The 16421-nt window shown below is 37.0% G+C and overlaps 1 protein-coding gene across 1 annotated transcript in view; it reads left to right on the forward strand.

Moving 5' to 3' along the window:
• LOC121432217 (neurogenic locus notch homolog protein 1-like) overlaps positions 1 to 16208 on the forward strand; it is a 65620-nt gene extending 49412 nt beyond the window's left edge. The window contains exons 33-58 of the mRNA XM_041630071.1: positions 34 to 150; positions 1056 to 1172; positions 1330 to 1446; positions 1674 to 1787; positions 2858 to 2974; positions 3133 to 3249; positions 3407 to 3523; positions 3681 to 3797; positions 4024 to 4140; positions 4298 to 4414; positions 4572 to 4688; positions 4916 to 5032; positions 5190 to 5306; positions 5504 to 5620; positions 5851 to 5967; positions 6126 to 6242; positions 6470 to 6586; positions 6809 to 6922; positions 8207 to 8338; positions 8831 to 8944; positions 9902 to 10026; positions 10464 to 10692; positions 11986 to 12132; positions 13040 to 13329; positions 14223 to 14279; positions 15238 to 16208. Of these exons, the coding sequence (XP_041486005.1) occupies positions 34 to 150; positions 1056 to 1172; positions 1330 to 1446; positions 1674 to 1787; positions 2858 to 2974; positions 3133 to 3249; positions 3407 to 3523; positions 3681 to 3797; positions 4024 to 4140; positions 4298 to 4414; positions 4572 to 4688; positions 4916 to 5032; positions 5190 to 5306; positions 5504 to 5620; positions 5851 to 5967; positions 6126 to 6242; positions 6470 to 6586; positions 6809 to 6922; positions 8207 to 8338; positions 8831 to 8944; positions 9902 to 10026; positions 10464 to 10692; positions 11986 to 12132; positions 13040 to 13329; positions 14223 to 14279; positions 15238 to 15264 (3221 nt within the window). The 3' untranslated portion in view covers positions 15265 to 16208. The remainder of the gene's footprint in view (positions 1 to 33; positions 151 to 1055; positions 1173 to 1329; positions 1447 to 1673; positions 1788 to 2857; positions 2975 to 3132; positions 3250 to 3406; positions 3524 to 3680; positions 3798 to 4023; positions 4141 to 4297; positions 4415 to 4571; positions 4689 to 4915; positions 5033 to 5189; positions 5307 to 5503; positions 5621 to 5850; positions 5968 to 6125; positions 6243 to 6469; positions 6587 to 6808; positions 6923 to 8206; positions 8339 to 8830; positions 8945 to 9901; positions 10027 to 10463; positions 10693 to 11985; positions 12133 to 13039; positions 13330 to 14222; positions 14280 to 15237) is intronic.
• Positions 16209 to 16421: the final 213 nt, after the last annotated feature.

Raw genomic sequence — 16421 nt, forward strand, 5'->3', positions numbered from 1 at the left:
CTCTTGATTATTTTCATTGGTATATTTTTTCAGTGTTTGACCCTTGCGATTCATCACCCTGTCAGAATGGAGGAATATGCTCTCCTGCTGATGGTCAATACTCATGCCAGTGTCCTAACACCCATACTGGAACAAACTGTGATGAAACAGGTAAAGAATGACATGATGTTTACAATTTCATTGTCAGTCTAAAAAGAGGTTGACACTCTTTCCAAAGATTTTTTTTCTATATCTTTGTATACTATCGCCAAATTTCCTTCCTATGTGTAAAAGAGAGTGGCTTTGCATGTCAAGAAACTCCTACAGAGTTTCTGTATAAAAACATTTAAATGGTTTGTCCCTCTTTATTATTTTTATTGGTATCTTTTTTCAGTGTTTGACCCCTGCGATTCATCACCCTGTCTGAATGGAGGAGTGTGCTCTCCTGCTGATGGTCAATACTCGTGCCAGTGTCCAAACACCCATACTGGAACAAACTGTGATGAAACAGGTAAAGAATGACATGATGTTTGCAATTTCATTGTCAATCTAGAAGTTGACACTCTTTCCAAAGATGTTTTCCTGTATCTTTGTATACTATCGCCAAATTTCCTTCCTATGTGTGAGAGAGAGTGGCTTTGCATGTCAAGAAACTCCTACAGAGTTTTTTTTAATGAAAACATGTTAATGGTTTGTCCCTCTTGATTATTTTTATTGGTATCTTTTTTCAGTGTTTGACCCCTGCGATTCATCACCCTGTCTGAATGGAGGAGTATGCTCTCCTGCTGATGGTCAATACTCATGTCAGTGTCCAAACACCCATACTGGAACAAACTGTGATGAAACAGGTAAAGAATGACAGAATGTTTGCAATTTAAGTGTTCCTCTAAAAAGAAATTGACACTCTTTCCAAAGATGTTTTACTATATCTTTGTATGCTATCGCCAAATTTCCTTCCTATGTGTGAGAGAGAGAGTGGCTTTGTGTATCTAGAGACTCCTATTACATAGTTTGTATTAATAACATAACAATGGTTTATCCCTCTTGATTATATTTTCATTGATATCTTTTTTCAGTGTTTGACCCCTGCGATTCATCACCCTGTCAGAATGGAGGAATATGCTCTCCTGCTGATGGTCAATACTCATGCCAATGTCCAAACACCCATACTGGAACAAACTGTGATGAAACAGGTAAAGAATGACAGGATGTTTGCAATTTCAGTGTTAGTCTAAAAAGAAGTTGACACTCTTTCCAAAGATTTTTTTACTAATTCTTTGTATACTATCGCCAAAATAACATGTTAATGGTTTATCCCTCTTGATTATATTTTCATTGATATTTTTTCAGTGTTTGACCCCTGCGATTCATCACCCTGTCAGAATGGAGGAATATGCTCTCCTGCTGATGGTCAATACTCATGCCAATGTCCAAACACCCATACTGGAACAAACTGTGATGAAACAGGTAAAGAATGACAGGATGTTTGCAATTTCAGTGTTAGTCTAAAAAGAAGTTGACACTCTTTCCAAAGATGTTTTACATTATCTTTGTATACTATCCCCAAATTTCCTTCCTATGTGTGAGAGGGAGTGGCTTTGTGTATCTAGAGACTCCTATTACATAGTTTGTATTAATAACATGTTAATGGTTTATCCCTCTTGATTATATTTTCATTGATATCTTTTTTTCAGTGTTTGACCCCTGCGATTCATCACCCTGTCAGAATGGAGGGATATGCTCTCCTGTTGATGGTCAATACTCATGCCAATGTCCAAACACTCATATTGGACCTAACTGTGAAACAGGTAAAGAATGGCAGTGTTTTGTTTTTTTTTTTTGCATTTCCAGAGTTAGTCTTAAAAGATTGCGACACTCTCCCTAAAGATGTTTTACATTATCTTTGTATGCTATCGCCAAATCTCATTCTAACATGTGAGAGAGAGAGAGAGAGTGACTTTGGGTGTCAAGAAATTCCTACGTAGTTTCTCTATAAAGCATGTTAATGGTTTATCCCTCTTGATTATTTTCATTGGTATATTTTTTCAGTGTTTGACCCTTGCGATTCATCACCCTGTCAGAATGGAGGAATATGCTCTCCTGCTGATGGTCAATACTCATGCCAGTGTCCTAACACCCATACTGGAACAAACTGTGATGAAACAGGTAAAGAATGACATGATGTTTGCAATTTCATTGTCAGTCTGAAAAGAAGTTGACACTCTTTCCAAAGATTTTTTTCTATATCTTTGTATACTATCGCCAAATTTCCTTCCTATGTGTAAAAGAGAGTGGCTTTGCATGTCAAGAAACTCCTACAGAGTTTCTGTATAAAAACATTTTAATGGTTTGTCCCTCTTTATTATTTTTATTGGTATCTTTTTTCAGTGTTTGACCCTTGCGATTCATCACCCTGTATGAATGGAGGAGTGTGCTCTCCTGCTGATGGTCAATACTCGTGCCAGTGTCCAAACACCCATACTGGAACAAACTGTGATGAAACAGGTAAAGAATGACATGATGTTTGCAATTTCATTGTCAATCTAGAAGTTGACACTCTTTCCAAATATGTTTTCGTGTATCTTTGTATACTATCGCCAAATTTCCTTCCTATGTGTGAGAGAGAGTGGCTTTGCATGTCAAGAAACTCCTACAGAGTTTTTTTATGAAAACATGTTAATGGTTTGTCCCTCTTGATTATTTTTATTGGTATCTTTTTTCAGTGTTTTGCTATATCTTTGTATGCTATCCCCAAATTTCCTTCCTATGTGTGAGAGAGAGTGGCTTTGCATGTCAGGAAGTTCCTACATAGTTTCTGTATAAAAAACATGTTAATGGTTTGTCCCTCTTGATTATTTTTATTGGTATCTTTTTTCAGTGTTTGACCCCTGCGATTCATCACCCTGTCTGAATGGAGGAGTATGCTCTCCTGCTAATGGTCAATACTCATGCCAATGTCCAAACACCCATACTGGAACAAACTGTGATGAAACAGGTAAAGAATGACAGGATGTTTGCAATTTCAGTGTTAGTCTAAAAAGAAGTTGACACTCTTTCCAAAGATTTTTTACTATATCTTTGTATACTATCGCCAAAATAACATGTTAATGGTTTATCCCTCTTGATTATATTTTCATTATTATCTTTTTTCAGTGTTTGACCCCTGCGATTCATCACCCTGTCAGAATGGAGGAATATGCTCTCCTGCTGATGGTCAATACTCATGCCAATGTCCAAACACCCATACTGGAACAAACTGTGATGAAACAGGTAAAGAATGACAGGATGTTTGCAATTTCAGAGTTAGTCTAAAAAGAAGTTGACACTCTTTCCAAAGATCTTTTTACTATTTCTTTGTATACTATCGCCAAAATAACATGTTAATGGTTTATCCCTCTTGATTATATTTTCATTGATATTTTTTCAGTGTTTGACCCCTGCGATTCATCACCCTGTCAGAATGGAGGAATATGCTCTCCTGCTGATGGTCAATACTCATGCCAATGTCCAAACACCCATACTGGAACAAACTGTGATGAAACAGGTAAAGAATGACAGGATGTTTGCAATTTAGCGTTAGTCTAAAACGAAGTTGACACTCTTTCCAAAGATGTTTTACTATATCTTTGTATACTATCGCCAAAATAACATGTTAATGGTTTATCCCTCTTGATTATATTTTCATTATTATCTTTTTTCAGTGTTTGACCCCTGCGATTCATCACCCTGTCAGAATGGAGGAATATGCTCTCCTGCTGATGGTCAATACTCATGCCAATGTCCAAACACCCATACTGGAACAAACTGTGATGAAACAGGTAAAGAATGACAGGATGTTTGCAATTTCAGTGTACGTCTAAAAAGAAGTTGACACTCTTTCCAAAGATGTTTTACTTTATCTTTGTATACTATCCCCAAATTTCCTTCCTATGTGTGAGAGGGGTGGCTTTGTGTATCTAGAGACTCCTATTACATAGTTTGTATTAATAACATGTTAATGGTTTATCCCTCTTGATTATATTTTCATTGATATCTTTTTTTCAGTGTTTGACCCCTGCGATTCATCACCCTGTCAGAATGGAGGAATATGCTCTCCTGCTGATGGTCAATACTCATGCCAATGTCCAAACACCCATACTGGAACAATCTGTGATGAAACAGGTAAAGAATGACAGGATGTTTGCAATTTTAGTGTTAGTCTAAAAAGAAGTTGACACTCTTTCCAAAGATCTTTTTACTATTTCTTTGTATACTATCGCCAAAATAACATGTTAATGGTTTATCCCTCTTGATTATATTTTAATTAATATTTTTTCAGTGTTTGACCCCTGCGATTCATCACCCTGTCAGAATGGAGGAATATGCTCTCCTGCTGATGGTCAATACTCATGCCAATGTCCAAACACCCATACTGGAACAAACTGTGATGAAACAGGTAAAGAATGACAGGATGTTTGCAATTTTAGTGTTAGTCTAAAAAGAAGTTGACACTCTTTCCAAAGATCTTTTTACTATTTCTTTGTATACTATCGCCAAAATAACATGTTAATGGTTTATCCCTCTTGATTATATTTTCATTAATATTTTTTCAGTGTTTGACCCCTGCGATTCATCACCCTGTCAGAATGGAGGAATATGCTCTCCTGCTGATGGTCAATACTCATGCCAATGTCCAAACACCCATACTGGAACAAACTGTGATGAAACAGGTAAAGAATGACAGGATGTTTGCAATTTCAGTGTACGTCTAAAAAGAAGTTGACACTCTTTCCAAAGATGTTTTACTTTATCTTTGTATACTATCCCCAAATTTCCTTCCTATGTGTGAGAGGGAGTGGCTTTGTGTATCTAGAGACTCCTATTACATAGTTTGTATTAATAACATGTTAATGGTTTATCCCTCTTGATTATATTTTCATTGATATCTTTTTTTCAGTGTTTGACCCCTGCGATTCATCACCCTGTCAGAATGGAGGAATATGCTCTCCTGCTGATGGTCAATACTCATGCCAATGTCCAAACACCCATACTGGAACAATCTGTGATGAAACAGGTAAAGAATGACAGGATGTTTGCAATTTTAGTGTTAGTCTAAAAAGAAGTTGACACTCTTTCCAAAGATCTTTTTACTATTTCTTTGTATACTATCGCCAAAATAACATGTTAATGGTTTATCCCTCTTGATTATATTTTCATTAATATTTTTTCAGTGTTTGACCCCTGCGATTCATCACCCTGTCAGAATGGAGGAATATGCTCTCCTGCTGATGGTCAATACTCATGCCAATGTCCAAACACCCATACTGGAACAAACTGTGATGAAACAGGTAAAGAATGACAGGATGTTTGCAAACTGTGATGAAACAGGTAAAGAATGACAGGATGTTTGCAATTTCAGAGTTAGTCTAAAAAGAAGTTGACACTCTTTCCAAAGATCTTATTACTATTTCTTTGTATACTATCGCCAAAATAACATGTTAATGGTTTATCCCTCTTGATTATATTTTCATTGATATTTTTTCAGTGTTTGACCCCTGCGATTCATCACCCTGTCAGAATGGAGGAATATGCTCTCCTGCTGATGGTCAATACTCATGCCAATGTCCAAACACCCATACTGGAACAAACTGTGATGAAACAGGTAAAGAATGACAGGATGTTTGCAATTTCAGAGTTAGTCTAAAAAGAAGTTGACACTCTTTCCAAAGATGTTTTACTATATCTTTGTATGCTATCGCCTAATCTCCTTCCTATGTGTGTGAGAGAGAGAGTGGCTTTGTGTATCTAGAGACTCCTATTAAATAGTTTGTATTAATAACATAATAATGGTTTATCCCTCTTGATTATATTTTCATTGATATCTTTTTTCAGTGTTTGACCCCTGCGATTCATCACCCTGTCAGAATGGAGGAATATGCTCTCCTGCTGATGGTCAATACTCATGCCAATGTCCAAACACCCATACTGGAACAAACTGTGATGAAACAGGTAAAGAATGACAGGATGTTTGCAATTTCAGTGTTAGTCTAAAAAGAAGTTGACACTCTTTCCAAAGATTTTTTACTATATCTTTGTATACTATCGCCAAAATAACATGTTAATGGTTTATCCCTCTTGATTATATTTTCATTATTATCTTTTTTCAGTGTTTGACCCCTGCGATTCATCACCCTGTCAGAATGGAGGAATATGCTCTCCTGCTGATGGTCAATACTCATGCCAATGTCCAAACACCCATACTGGAACAAACTGTGATGAAACAGGTAAAGAATGACAGTATGTTTGCAATTTCAGTGTTCCTCTAAAAAGAAGTTGACACTCTTTCCAAAGATGTTTTACTATATCTTTGTATGCTATCGCCAAATCTCCTTCCTATGTGTGAGAGAGAGTGGCTTTGTGTATCTAGAGACTTCTATTACATAGTTTGTATTAATTACATGTTAATGGTTTATCCCTCTTGATTATATTTTCATTGATATCTTTTTTTCAGTGTTTGACCCCTGCGATTCATTACCCTGTCAGAATGGAGGAATATGCTCTCCTGCTGATGGTCAATACTCGTGCCAATGTCCAGACACTCATATTGGAACAAACTGTGGTGAAACAGGTAAAGAATGACAGTATGTTTGCAATTTAAGTGTTCCTCTAAAAAGAATTTGACACTCTTTCCAAAGATGTTTTACTATATCTTTGTATGCTATCGCCGAATTTCCTTCCTATGTGTGAGAGAGAGTGGCTTTGCATGTCAAGAAGCTCCTACATAGTTTCTGTATAAAAACATTTTAATGGTTTTTCCCTCTTGATTATTTTTATTGGTATCTTTTTTCAGTGTTTGACCCTTGCGATTCATCACCCTGTCAGAATGGAGGAATATGCTCTCCTGCTGATGGTCAATACTCATGCCAATGTCCAAACACTCATATTGGAACAAACTGTGAAACAGGTAGAGCATTGCAGCATTTTAAAAGTCTGTGTGATTTTTTTTTGCAGGAATATAATTAGTTCAATATTTTTTCCAGAATGATCTAAGGCAATTTGTTTCCAAATAAAGACGGTTTGTAGACATAGGCGATGATAACATGTTAATTCATTTAGTGCGAGATAAAGAAGATTTTGCAATTCACCTTCCAATTTTGATGAGGTTTTCTCTACCCTCTCAATGGCCCGTATTCTGAAGTCAGGTTTAACTTAAACTCAGGTTTAAAGTTGTGGTTTAACTATGGACAGCCAATATCATTGTTACATAAATCACTAAAAGTAGGGATAGGATATTTCAGCTCAATTGGCTCTAAAATCATTCATAATTGTCTAGGAAGTATAAATAGATGATTGTCTTCACCATCGATTAATCAGGAAAGAGCACATTAAACATAAGAAATCTATAACTTAATAAAAATTTTGACACATTTGGCTTCCCATAATTTTAGCACAGAGTTAGACCATGGTCTAAGTTAAACCTGACTTCAGAATACGAGCCTTTGTGTCTTCTCTCTCTTTGTCTCTTCTCTCTATTCTATCTTCTCGCCTCATATGTGATTTGCGTGGTTGTGAGGATGTGTGTGTGTGTGTGTGTGTGTGTGTGAATGAGGTCGTAATGTTCTTAAAGGGGTACTCCGGTCTGAAAATATTTATGTATAAATAAAAGAGAAAAATTCACAGAGTAATATGCTGAAGTTTTCATCAAATTAAGCAATATTTTGTGAAAATTGTTAGAATGCATGTCATCATGAATATTCATTAGATGGGCTGATGATGTCACATCCCCACTTTCCTTTTTCTTTTGCTATCACATGAAATCATAATTGTTACATGTTTTCATACATGTGTGAATAATGTGCCTCCTTTATAATGAAATAAGTTGCAGCAATGAATATCTAATGTACTGAATTAGTTGTTATTCCATTTTTATAGTTCTTGGTTGGAAGAATTTGAATAAACCTAATTTCATATAATAAAATACAAAAGAATAAGCGGGAATATGACATTGATTTGCTAATGGAATATTAATGAAGACATGCCAAAAACTGTTTCACCGGAATAATGCAAATCTTTAAAATGCCGTAATTTTGTTAATCCTTGTCAGATTTTGATCAAATTTACACTGTTTTGTTTGTCTGATTTATCTGTTAAATCATGTTGTTTTCAGCCCGCAGCATCCCTTTAAATTCGGTTTATTTCCCTGATTTCTTTTAAAGTTACAAAACCCTTCTCGTGGTTTATATTTCAATATCTACACATTTCCCAGAGATTGACCCATGCGATGCCAAACCTTGTGGGAATGGAGGAACATGCTCCTCCAGTAACTCTGTTTACTTATGTCAGTGCCCGAGTTCTCACGAGGGAACAAATTGTGAGATCGGTAGGTTTATAAACAATACCATTTCACGTACATTTTATCCTAATACGCCCATGCCCAAGTAATCATAAAGTAACAGTTCTTGATATCAGTTGGTTTATAAACGATACCATTACACGTTTACAATTACATTCAAAAGATTTATTTCATATAGTATCTTCTATTATGCCAGTTGCCAAGTACTTGCAAGGGATCAGATTACATTTAGAATATACTGAAATAAAGTGAAATTAGAAGAAGAAATGTGTGATATTTCCAGTAAATGTGATCGTCTTATTATTCTTTGCAGTCTACGATAATGATGTAATGATAATGATGATATTCACAACTAAAATTATCAAAGAATGAACACATATAATTATTATAAAGAACCATAATATCAATTCATCAATTTTCTTTTGCCAAGCATATACGCCTATTTTTAATAACGAAGTTTTTTCTCATTATTTTAAATCACCTTCTCTCTTGATGGCCTCTGTGACGTCATGGTTACAGCTAAGTCTGCATGTAGCACAACTGAATGCGGTAGGGAAGAAGTTTGCAACCCTGATGCGGGCGTGTGTGTATGCAGAAGCAATCTTGTTAGAACCTCAAACGGGCAATGTAGGAGTAAGTCCACCCTGCTTTATATTTACCATAAATTATTTTCATTATTTGAAACCACACCTTTATTACAGGAACCACTTTCAAAGTTCAAAATTGCAAATAGACATGAAAGTAGTCAGTTGTGCATTATATTTAATCCGGTTTTTGTACCGTATGGGGTGAATTGACGCGCCTTGTAATCGCGGCAAACATCCTTACCCCCCCCCCCCCACCACCACTTTGCACGATTCAGTGCATGCTCCATTCTGAACCCGACCCTTCTACTCTCTTCCTCAACTTGTCTCTTCCCTGTTTCTTTCGGTCCAACCCTCTCCGATAACAGCCAAAATACTAACGACCCGAAATAGACTACAATACATTAGAGTTATACCCTTTCTAGACAGGCTAAAATTTCCTTAACCCCGTACTATTGGTGGGGCTAAATGGCAATTTAGCCCCACCTATAGTACGGGGTTAAGCTTAGCCCACTTTCGTTTTACACGGCGTTTTTGCAAAGTGGGCTAACCAACCCCACCTATAGTACGGGATTATTTGGCCCTGCAAAAAAGAAGGGTTATCCCACCAATTGCGGTGCTAAGAGCAATAGTACGGGGTTAAGATCGCATGTGTAAAACGAAAGTGGGCTAAGCTTAACCCCGTATTATAGGTGGGGCTAAATGGCAATTTGGCCCTACCTATAGTACGGGGAGCGTGTGTAAAAAGTGTACGAGTGAAGCACTTGTACTACGAATGATCGACAAAAACCACTAGTCCGGGGTTAGCGAGTTTCGTGTGTAAAAAGCAAGCATTCCTTATCCGGGGTTAGCAATAACAATTTGGCATGTGTGAAAAGGAAAAAAATAGTACGGGGTTAAGGATAGTACGGGGTTAGCGATAGTCCGGGGTTAAGAAAATCCTGTGTATAAAGGGCAATTGATGACTGACAATGATGCTTTTGTTTTATTTCATCTTTGATCAAAGGACCTTATACCTTCTCGATCTTTATTGCCATCGTGGCCTTGGACGATATCACATCGTTTGAGGATATTGTCAATAACCCCGACACCCCATACGCATTGGCCATCAGACAACGAATTATTCTAATGGTAAGCTAGTAACTCGTAGTGTGAAAACAAATTTTTATGCATCTTAGAATTATATTTATGTAAACAGCGATGATGCAACATCAGTATCAGATAGTACAAGCACTTAAAACAAATGAAGATATTTATGAATTAAAAAAAATTATAACTAGACCGTGAATACCAAATTTGCTATTCTCAAACCACGAGCCGATTGATAGTACAGTTACCAATATGGAGGCCTAATGGTAGACCATATATTATTTTATGGGCATTAGTTCAATCCTTTCATGTCCAAAAAAATGAGCAAACTCCATAATTTTACTTGCTTGAATAAAAAGTAGTGCCAATAGGACAGTCATTGCTAAATGACGATAACCTTCCAAAACTTCAGCACGCAGAAGAGACCCATTGAGCTACATTGTTTATTATGTTGGCCCTGTTTTCCTTCCTCTCAAAAGCTGTATAGCATTTTCCGGCCAAGGTATGGAAACCGCTTCTACGGCATCAGGTTCAATTCATGGCGACTTGGAAGTCTTGAAGTTGATGTAGAAAGCATGTTTGAGGATGATCCTGAGTCTGAACAGACTCTGACACGGACGGAAGTAGCTGAGGTCCTTACAGCTGATCTTCAAGATAGTAATACAACATATGGAATCTTAGTGGATCCAGAGAGAACAATCATTTCCGGTAAGTCCAGTGCATAACGCACATTTACTGATTTTGGGTTTCATCACTGAACTATCTCGGGCATGTTTTTACACACTTGGTGGGAAACCAGTCGAATCCAAGCCATGGCATGTTTTCCATCAGCATAAAAGTTATCCACACTCCATGCTGAGCGCAACCCAGGTGAGGTAAATGGATGCCTGGAAGGATCTTTCCTTGAATGAACTGAGCATGCTGAGTACTGAGACGCAACACCTCCATCTTAACCCTAAAAAGACTGGGGGGCTGATATCACAGCCCCCCCTCGACATTTTTCGTGATAAATCCGCTGCGCGATTTTTTTTTGACCGCGTCGCTCACTGACTTTTTACATTCAAGTCTCGCGCAACTTTTAAGACCAAATTTGTGACCTCCGGGTACGCGGTTCCGAAATTACGCAACATTTCTTAAGTGCATGCAGACCCAAAATTGCACAAAAAACGTGAATTTGTGTACATATCCAATGCAAATAGAGTTTTTAGCCAAAATTTATAAATATATCATTAGTTTTCCTTTTACTTATCAAAATCAATTAATTCCATCTTATTTATGGTCCAAATGAAGTCCCTGACAATTTCCATTGGAAAAACAATAAAAAAACAGAAAGTCGAAAAACAAAGAAATACATAAGAAATTTATCAAACAATAAAATACATGAAAAACTAAATGTGATTTTGAAAAAAAAAAATAGTACGTTTGATCAGATTCATATAAAGTGTCTGAGTACCAAAAATTTGCATGTTAGGGGCATTATTTAGTTAATTACAGCAAAATTTGGATTTTACGCATAAATCAGCATAATTAATTAGCAATGACATTTTTCGCAGAATTTGATATTGTAGTTTTGCAAATTATGCCATGGGTAACACGCATGCCAAGTTTCGTCGCGATCGCGCGATCGACGGCCGAGATCATAAGGGGGGGGCTGAATCAGCCCCCCCCCCCCCGTCTTCTTAGGGATCGAAATAACCCAGTTTATTTAGGGTTAAGCCAGTGTTAAAGTAGGTGGGATTCGCAAAGGTATACTTTAGATACTATACTCTACAAATCCAATCATTATTATTTCCCATATCTACCTGCAGTTTTAACGATTAACTGAAAGCTATTAACTTTATTCTTATTGAATATTTATCATTGTACATCTATGTTTGATTGAAAATTATCTAAATGTTTGACTAGTCATGCATGTATGCTGTTGACGGAAAATAAATGTATCCATCTCTCTATTCATCTATGTATCTACCTATATATTTCTCTATCTATTTTTCTTTCTAGACATTGACGAGTGTTCTAACATCACACTGAATGACTGTAGCGCGAATGCAGAGTGTACCAACCTGGAAGGCAGCTATAACTGTACCTGTCTTTCCGGATACACTGATACCAGCCCTAACGGGTCGGATCCAGGAACGCAGTGTAAAGGTAATACACTGAAGGAATTCTAGACTAATGGGGCGTTGCAAGAGACTTGCGATCAATTGCAAGTCTATTTTCGGTGCATAAATTAATCACATCTCTTTTAATTGATTGTAAATTAGTGATTGATTGCTGAACTGCTTCTTGTATGAAGAAGTGTAATCTGATTTACTCTGACTAGATAAAATTGATCTATTCATTGTAATATCACAACATACTATTTGCGATTGATTGCAAATATTTTCTTGCAACACCCCCTAAGCTTACAGATTAGTCCCAGTTAAATCAGGGACGTCCCTGGGTAAATCGAATTCCAAACAGGATAATGAATATTGCTTGAATGGTTGATGATAAATGGTGTCACGGTCATGGCGCCAGTGATTGTGATGTTATTCGTGATGGTGATTGTGGTGCTGATAATGACGACGTGATGATGTCAACGAAGAGTCAGACGATGATGATATAGGTATTGCAACATTTACGTTAATAACTGAAACCACTAGTTCTACCAAAACAGCAACAATAAACTCATCGGATGTATTCCCTTTGTGGTTTTTACTGTTATATTCATTCCCCCCCCCCCCTTACCGCTAGGCTACCCATCGTCTGATCGTACCACTTTTTTATTCGACTATAGGCTATATATAATCTAGGCCGAGGCTGCAGCTATATTTTGCTGTTGCACTAAACGTTAGAACTTCGTCTAATGGATGTTTTAAGATGTTATTCACCTCGGAATGGGTTATTAATATTTGCTTAGACCTCATCAGGCATGCTATAGAATGAATGGTCACATGCATACTTACAGAGCATTGTGTGTGCCGTACGGGGAAAAGATGATTTATTATTATACATGTAGACGTATGTACAGTGTAATGCCTAATGTGATTGGTACAATTACCCTTTGATTCAGCGAATGGTCTAAGTGAAGGGGTCATTGTCGGTCTGGCTGTCGGGGGTGTCGTCATCGTCTTGGTGGTCGTCGTCCTGAGCTTATGTACACTCGCAGCGAGGCGTCAGATGATGAATCACCGCAGAATGGCGGCAACGTCGCCCATCAGCAAACTGGGCATGATGCGAGAGGCGGGACCGGCTGTCATTCCTTGGCAAGACAGTCATTACAAAGGGGGCAAACACAGATCTGATATGGAGATGGGCTCCGTGGGGAGAACAGACGATAATGAAGGACCTTACTACTCGGGAGTGAGTCTAAATTCCTGTTGGTCTTAGTTAGGTCTCGTTCTCACAACGGTCCTTAAACTAGTTTAGTGGAAACCGTTTTTAGTGGAAACTAGTTTAACGTGTAGTGGTCTTTTGTTCGAAGCGGTCTTGGAAGCGATCTAAATTGGTTTAAGAGAAACGCAGTTCAAGACCCATTGAATGTTTTCGGGTTTCACGGGCCTAATTAAAACAGGAATGCAGACGATATTCATTCAACCCAACCCATTCCCGAGATATTTAATTTGATATGTCTGATCGACAAAATTATATGCATACAGTATGATTCGCCATCTAACACTGACTCTAGGGAGGGTAATCACTGAACCCCCTTTATCCAAATAGGGAAGAAATATATGACATGGCTCTTGGAACTATTTGACTGACGGAAGAATGTGTTTTTTTAGACCATTCAAGTGATGAATCAGATCCCGTCACAAAATGTTTTCATGAATGTCGATTCATTTTTTTTAAATGGGCCCGTCAAAATACCCTTTCCGGTAAAATAAGAAGTAGATATATTTTCTATCCACGGGTAGTAAACATTAATCCTCAAATTTTGTCCATATTTTTATGATTTTTTAATGTTTCTATGGGGAAAAAGGGTCCATTGCAGTCGCGAAGAAAATGGCCGTGGTGATTTTTTTCCAATAGATCTTTTTTTAAACCTGTTTTTATTATATAGGTATCATACACCATCCCATAGTAAGATTCTAACATGCTATTATATTTTTCACATCATCAACGGAATTATAGGCGTTGGGATATATACTTTGAAAAAAAAATACCGACATTCTTTTGACTGATAATTCCGCATTGTAAGAGAATATAAACAAACTTTTTTTACCCATCACAATTTCTTTCTGATCTTGTTTTAGGTATATGATAATCGCGGATTTAATCGAGTCTACATGGCGACAGGAAAGAGTGGCTCGGTAAGCTGGTAACAATTATTTCATTCAACAATATTAACAACAATAAGGTATACACATAGATTATACAAAAAATAGAAATTCAGTAAAAGTAACACGTGACACAAGTACACCGGCTGCTTTGCCAGAAAGGGTACTTATTACCATGGTCCTCCATCCTGGATCAAGATTAATCTCTGAATAATGATACAGAAAACAATTATTAGTTTTTATAATTTAAAGGTCTCTTGTAGAATATTGTTTTCTTTTTGATAATAGCTTGTCTTGTGAAGAGAGCTGTTGTTTTAGAATTTACTATCTTATTTTAAATCCTATCATAAATGAAAACTTTCCGGGTTTATGATTTTTGGTTTACTCCTTTATTCATGTCATTATAACTGTTGATGGATATTGGTGAAATTATGGTGACCTCCCGGCATATCCTTTTAACCTCATAAACTATTCATTTAGGGCATTTTCGCAACCCTACGGAGACGCTTTTTATAACGCAGAGAATCTTTTGCTAAAAGCCGTTCAATGTCCAAACAGCCTTTGTCGAAAATCGGTGATTCGGAACAGCATTGTCGTCCAGGGGAGCATTTCATCGACATTTTTGTCCGACAAATTGTCAGATCTTACAGCCTTCCTCGATTCTGATTGGCTCAAAGGCACTGCTACGATGGTAAATGTCGGATTTAACTAGACTTGTCGTATAACACGTCAGACAAGTCATTCCGTACAACGCTCCCCTGGACTCTGGACAAACGACATATTTGCAATTTTTCGTCCAGGCCAAATCTTCGAACGATCTGCTGTCCCGGTCCACCAACTTTCGACAAAAACTTCTCAGCTGTCCAGTGTGATTTATTTTCAGATGAGCTGGTGCGTTGTAGAAAGCGTCTGATTAAAGTGCTTGCAAAAATGTCTTATTTGCTTTACACCCTACCATTACGGTGCATCTTGTTTTTGTCATTTCTAACAGACACGTGGGCAATACTACCATGACTAGTGAATGCATGAAGACAGAGAGTAGATTGCATCATACCAAACAGACACCATGAATATTCAAATTAATTTATTCCATACCTCATGAAAAAATAGATTTAATCCAATTTGATCAACTATACTGCTCCAGTTTGACAATTAGTGCCAGACGCGACATGGGGAAGGTAGGCTTTCTTCCTACTTTCTTGGTTTTTACGCCTTCTCCGTATTCATAATTTACATACTTTTGCATCCTTTGTTTGTTCATGATATTATTGATTTGTACATTCTGTATGAAAATGGATGAAATGTCAATCGGAAGAGAATAGATGTTTAGTTGAAATGAATTGAATGTATTTTTATTTGGCTTTCAGGGTAGAACAAAAATATGTTCATTATTGTAATTTGTATTCGTTTACATTTTGTATACGGAAAATAAATGGATCTAAATCCTAAAATCTAAATCATGCTTTGTTGGTGCCAACAGAATTTCCACTTGATATTCCAAATGGTTAGACAAATCCCGAGCTTTCTTTACCACATGTTACCACTGTGCCTGATCATGTTAATTGCACGGAGAACGATTATTCATATTCTTTAAAATATGTTCTGTAACATTATTGTAGGAAGAATGTAATAATTGATCAGTTAATTGCTAGGGATTTGTCTTCAAATACGCATGCGCATACAATCGAAATATTGTATTCTCTTTCGTGTAAAATATTGACAGAATTCTTGTGTGTAGTCCTATGGATTTTTGCCTTACTGCGTGTCCCGCCTCCGAACTGGTTGTTAATTTTTGACGGGTTTTTTCACGAATCACGCTGTTATTTTTATTCATTAAATCAATAATAGATATCTCTTTTTCATGAACTCAATCTTAACCATGTTTTTATTTATTATCCTGATGATGCATGTATATCGTTTTGAATTAGGCAATGTTTTCATTTGATTAAATCAGATACAAAAGAAATTGACAACCGATTGTGTCTATGTTGTAAATTTCCTCTGCTTACGTTTTATAAAAGTTTATTTATGAGCCATCGTATATAAAAAAAAATCACCTTTGATATGTAAAGTGATTAATCCGTGTGGAGGGGGCCGTCGTTACGATGCGAAAGTGATTTGTTAAGGCCTATACCCCCTCCCCCCACACACACACGCTCGGGCGCGCACCCACGT

This window comes from Lytechinus variegatus, chromosome 18 (genome assembly GCF_018143015.1).
Source record: "Lytechinus variegatus isolate NC3 chromosome 18, Lvar_3.0, whole genome shotgun sequence".
Classification (NCBI taxonomy): Eukaryota; Metazoa; Echinodermata; class Echinoidea; order Temnopleuroida; family Toxopneustidae; genus Lytechinus; species Lytechinus variegatus.